At 37.3% G+C, this 4089-nt stretch overlaps 1 protein-coding gene and 2 non-coding genes across 4 annotated transcripts; 1 reads left to right on the top strand and 2 right to left on the bottom strand.

Annotated features, from left to right (window-relative positions):
• Positions 202 to 2968, top strand: LOC107609314 (serine/arginine-rich SC35-like splicing factor SCL30). 2 transcript variants are annotated; one of them, XM_016311225.2, is made up of 8 exons: positions 202 to 357; positions 441 to 733; positions 1573 to 1734; positions 1860 to 1897; positions 2008 to 2080; positions 2162 to 2350; positions 2456 to 2586; positions 2687 to 2968. In XM_016311225.2, the coding sequence occupies exons 2-7, from the start codon at positions 465 to 467 to the stop codon at positions 2577 to 2579; spliced, it is 855 nt and encodes a 284-aa protein (XP_016166711.1). In that variant the 5' UTR covers positions 202 to 357; positions 441 to 464; the 3' UTR covers positions 2580 to 2586; positions 2687 to 2968. The 2 variants fall into 2 exon arrangements, with proteins under 2 accessions (XP_016166711.1, XP_016166712.1); XM_016311226.2 differs by having other exon boundaries at positions 2456 to 2593.
• On the bottom strand, positions 3622 to 3694 carry TRNAK-CUU. Its single transcript has one exon. It is a non-coding gene; the product is annotated as a tRNA-Lys (tRNA).
• TRNAK-CUU lies at positions 3770 to 3842 on the bottom strand. Its single transcript has one exon. It is a non-coding gene; the product is annotated as a tRNA-Lys (tRNA).

Genomic DNA, 4089 nt, shown 5'->3' with positions numbered 1-4089 from the left:
GCAGTTTACCGATTAACCATCGGTTCGACTGATTTTTAGTCTGACTTTTTTAAAACAATTTTATACATCAACCGAATTGGTTAGATGATCGATTTTTGATTAATCCTGTTGAACCGACCGGTTCGATTTTTAGAACATTAAAATTTAAAAAGTGAATTGGACCATCAAAACGGTGCGCTTCATTTGAGGAATAAGAGTGTGGTCTCTTTCTCTCAAGTCAAGTCGCTAGGGTTTTTAAACCCAGCTTGTTCCCCCACTCTCATTTTCCAAGTAAAGCATCAAAGTCAGACAAATCAAAAGCACGCGCTCTCTCCCTTCTTCCTCGTACAAGTTTCGCACCTTCCTCTGCATTCAAAGGTAAACGAAATCTTCATTTGTTGCACAATTCCTAAGATCAAAGCCGGAAAATATGATTTCTTGTTTGTAATTTTGAATTTTAGGGCACAAAAAAAGGGGAGAAGAAGATGCGGAGGCACAGTCCAGGATACTACAGTCCGCCTAGGAGAGGGTACGGCGGCAGGGGAAGATCTCCTCCGCCGCCACCTCCTCCGTCGAGGAGGGGCTACGGTGGTGGTGGCGGCGGCGGCGGGAGGCGCGGCAGGGATAACAACAACAATGGAAGCCTTCTTGTTCGCAACATTCCCCTCGATTGCCGACCCGAGGAGCTTCGAGTCCCCTTCGAGCGGTTCGGACCCGTTCGTGATGTCTACATTCCCAAGGATTATTACTCAGGGTTAGTTGGTGCATTTCTTATGATTTATATTTGGAGAAAGAGACTCAAAAAAAAGAGAATTTTAAAGTTTGATTGTTGTGGAATCAGAATCATCAATTTTGTCGCCGTGTTAGATGTACTTCCTTGTTTTTGTGAAATTAACAAATAATTTGTTGGTCTTTAGGTTTCCTTTTGGTAAAATTAGTTGGAGAAATGTAAGTAGTTAAGTTGATTGAGTGTGTCTGAGCGTGAATTGTGAGAGCTTGGTTGGGGTGATTCTGAACTTTTGAGTTTTCTTCTTTTTTCTTTTCTCTTGTTTGAAGGTGATTGGTATTAATTATTTGATTGTGGATTGATTTTGGACTGGTTTGTCAGGGGGTTATGTTTATTTGAAATTGGAAGTTAAAACAAGATCAAGCCCCACATTTGACCAAGTTTTTCCCCCCAAGTGTGTTAATCTTCATACGAAGAGAAACTATTTAATTACACAATGAATACAAGTTTGATGGAAGGTTGGTTGGTTCCTTGTACAAACTGAAGTGAAGACTTCGTGCTTACAAGATTTTTTTTGTTTCTTGGGGAGCGTTGAATTCAAGTTCTTATAAATACAAGAATGTTGAAGAATTTTCCAGATACTTTACTACTTGTCAATGTAAAGAAAAAGGGCTTGCTTTGAAGTTTTTGGATTTTAGCTGCTTTAGGCAATCCAGCTTCCACAGGCTGTGTTCATGTCTCAGAAAGCCTTAGCTAAGTTGTCTAAAGAAAGATATACTCTGCCTAGTCTACGTATGCTACAATCTGTGTCTGCCCATGTTTTTCTAGCAGTGTTAGAATGAAGCTCCGCTTTTTTCCCCATACAGAGAACCTCGAGGCTTTGCGTTTGTGCAATTTGTGGATTCTTATGATGCTTCAGAGGCACAGTACCATATGAACAGACAAATCTTTGCCGGAAGGGAAATATCCGTTGTTGTCGCTGCTGAAACAAGAAAAAGACCAGAGGAAATGCGCCAAAGGACTAGGAGGTATATCTTATTTTCCCCCACTATATATTCCACTATAATGTAGCGGATGATAAGAATGTAAAAGTGGTCTTGTAGCTGAAGCATTGCTTTATAAATGTATAGCTAAAGTTTTTGGAATTTTGCAGAGGACCAGCGAACTATGGGGGGAGAAGGTCTTATTATGGTATTATCATTTAAAAACTCAAAATTGCATTATGTATTTTGAAATGCTTACATAGTTCACTGCTTGTTAAGATTACTGACTTGTGTGTATCATAATATTGATTCTATCAGGTCGCTCGCGCTCTCGCTCAGTATCACGCTCTCCACCTTATCACTCTGGTTCTAGAAGTAGATATCGCTCAAGGTAAGTTTTAGATATCCTTAGTATCTTAATTTTGTACTTCCACTAAAGCATGTACTCATGATTTGAATTGACGTGTACCAGATCATATTCTCCTGCTCCAAGAAGGCAAAGTGATTACTCTATTTCCCCTAGAAGGCAAGCAGAACACTCTAGATCACCTCGATCACCAAGAGGCCCCCCTAGAGAGCGAGATGCTGATCAGAAGCGCAGATCATATACTCCAGATTTTGGCAATGGTGTTGATCAGAATCAAAACAATGGATATCCTGAGTGAGTTGCAATTTAATAATTACCTTCTGAACACACAGTTTTTCTATTGAAATTATTTTCCCCTCTTCTCTTGTGTTCTTACACTATATACTATCTTGTACTAAGGAAATCTACATACAAGTCTGAGGCCGATGAAGGCCAGTGGAAGTCATCTGGACGTAGACCATCGAGGTCACCACCTGGATCCAGATCTAGGTCAAGGTCTCCTGATTTGTCTCCTAGACATTGAAGACGAGGTAAAATGTACGAGTTAAGATTCCATATGTTAGATTTGGTTAAGCTTTTTTTAAAATTAGCTTCGATGGTTTTCATAATGCATATTTATACATGTTGCAGGTCTTTGGCAATGTGATGCATTCTGCTGATTCTGTACCAATTCAGTATCTTTATCAGGACATTTTACAAAATTGCATAATGTATTGAATGTGTTTGTAGTGTTAAGATATTACTGTTGTGCAGCATTTTGGATATTGTGAAATTCTGTGGTAAAACTTAACCTAGAGTCTTGATAGTCTAGATGAAATGTTTGGAGCTTGTTTGATTTGTCAAGTACCCTCTTGAACAATTTTTCACTTCAAAACTGCGTTTATCTTGGTATTAATTACTTGTTTAAATGGCTACCCCCATTTTTCCCTGTTTGGATAAACTAGTGTACTACCCGCCCTATGCGCAGGCGAAGCTCAAAATCCGAAAATCATATCTCTTTATGGAAAAAGACTTGTCATGTATTCAGTGAAAATCACAATAAGATTATATAAGTGTGGCAAGTGACAATTTAATTCAAATTATTTCAAAATCTTTCTTTTTAGTCTACTTGTAACTCGTTGAAATAATGGTTACTCTTCCATTCAAATTTTCGAAATAAAGAAAGCCATAAACTCTGTAACACGTTTACTAATTTGATCTTCGCTTTTGAAACTTCTTTGTTATTTACTATCGCAATGGAATTTGAGTGTAAAATTTTCGGTGGTTTATATATAGCATTTACCTCTAATGCTATATTAGTATTGCTTTCTTACCCCAACGTTGTTTTCGTTTGCAAATTATTGAATCTACAGTATTTTTATTAACTTCAATTTAAATAAGTTGACTCTAAAATTGACGAATTTCCAATGCTTTCCAGAAAAGTAGAGTGGAATGCTTCAGCAAAAGTAGGAAGCGTAACACACTAACACTTTGACAAATGACCTCTTATTAGTAAGTATAGTATAGTATAGTTTTTAGATTTTCTTATTTTGATCAATTTTAGAAACTATGGTATAATTACAAAGCGCCCACCGTGGGGCTCGAACCCACGACCACAAGGTTAAGAGCCTTGCGCTCTACCAACTGAGCTAGACGGGCTGTTTAAGACTCTTACGAAATAAATTTAATGGAATGGGCTTAATTTATTTAAAGATTAAAAAATGTAAAAATTCACGCCCACCGTGGGGCTCGAACCCACGACCACAAGGTTAAGAGCCTTGCGCTCTACCAACTGAGCTAGACGGGCTATTTGAGCCTTAATTCTCCATTTATTAAATTTCTAAGTATCAAATACGTTATTGATGGAGGAATTTGGTTCCATGGAGATGGCTGCATCCATTGAATATATCTCTTAAAAGCATCTAAAATATAGAGGAGTTCAATCTTAGGCATATTAGGGACTAATTGGTTTGCAAATTTTTTTATTTTTTTTATATTTATTTTTTAAAAATAATTTTATTTATAAATTTTCAAAAATTAAAGTAATCAGTTTG

Source organism: Arachis ipaensis, chromosome B07, assembly GCF_000816755.2.
Source record: "Arachis ipaensis cultivar K30076 chromosome B07, Araip1.1, whole genome shotgun sequence".
Lineage (NCBI taxonomy): Eukaryota > Viridiplantae > Streptophyta > Magnoliopsida > Fabales > Fabaceae > Arachis > Arachis ipaensis.
The sequence above is the reverse complement of the archived record's forward strand: the minus strand, read 5'-3'. Positions and strand labels throughout refer to the sequence as shown.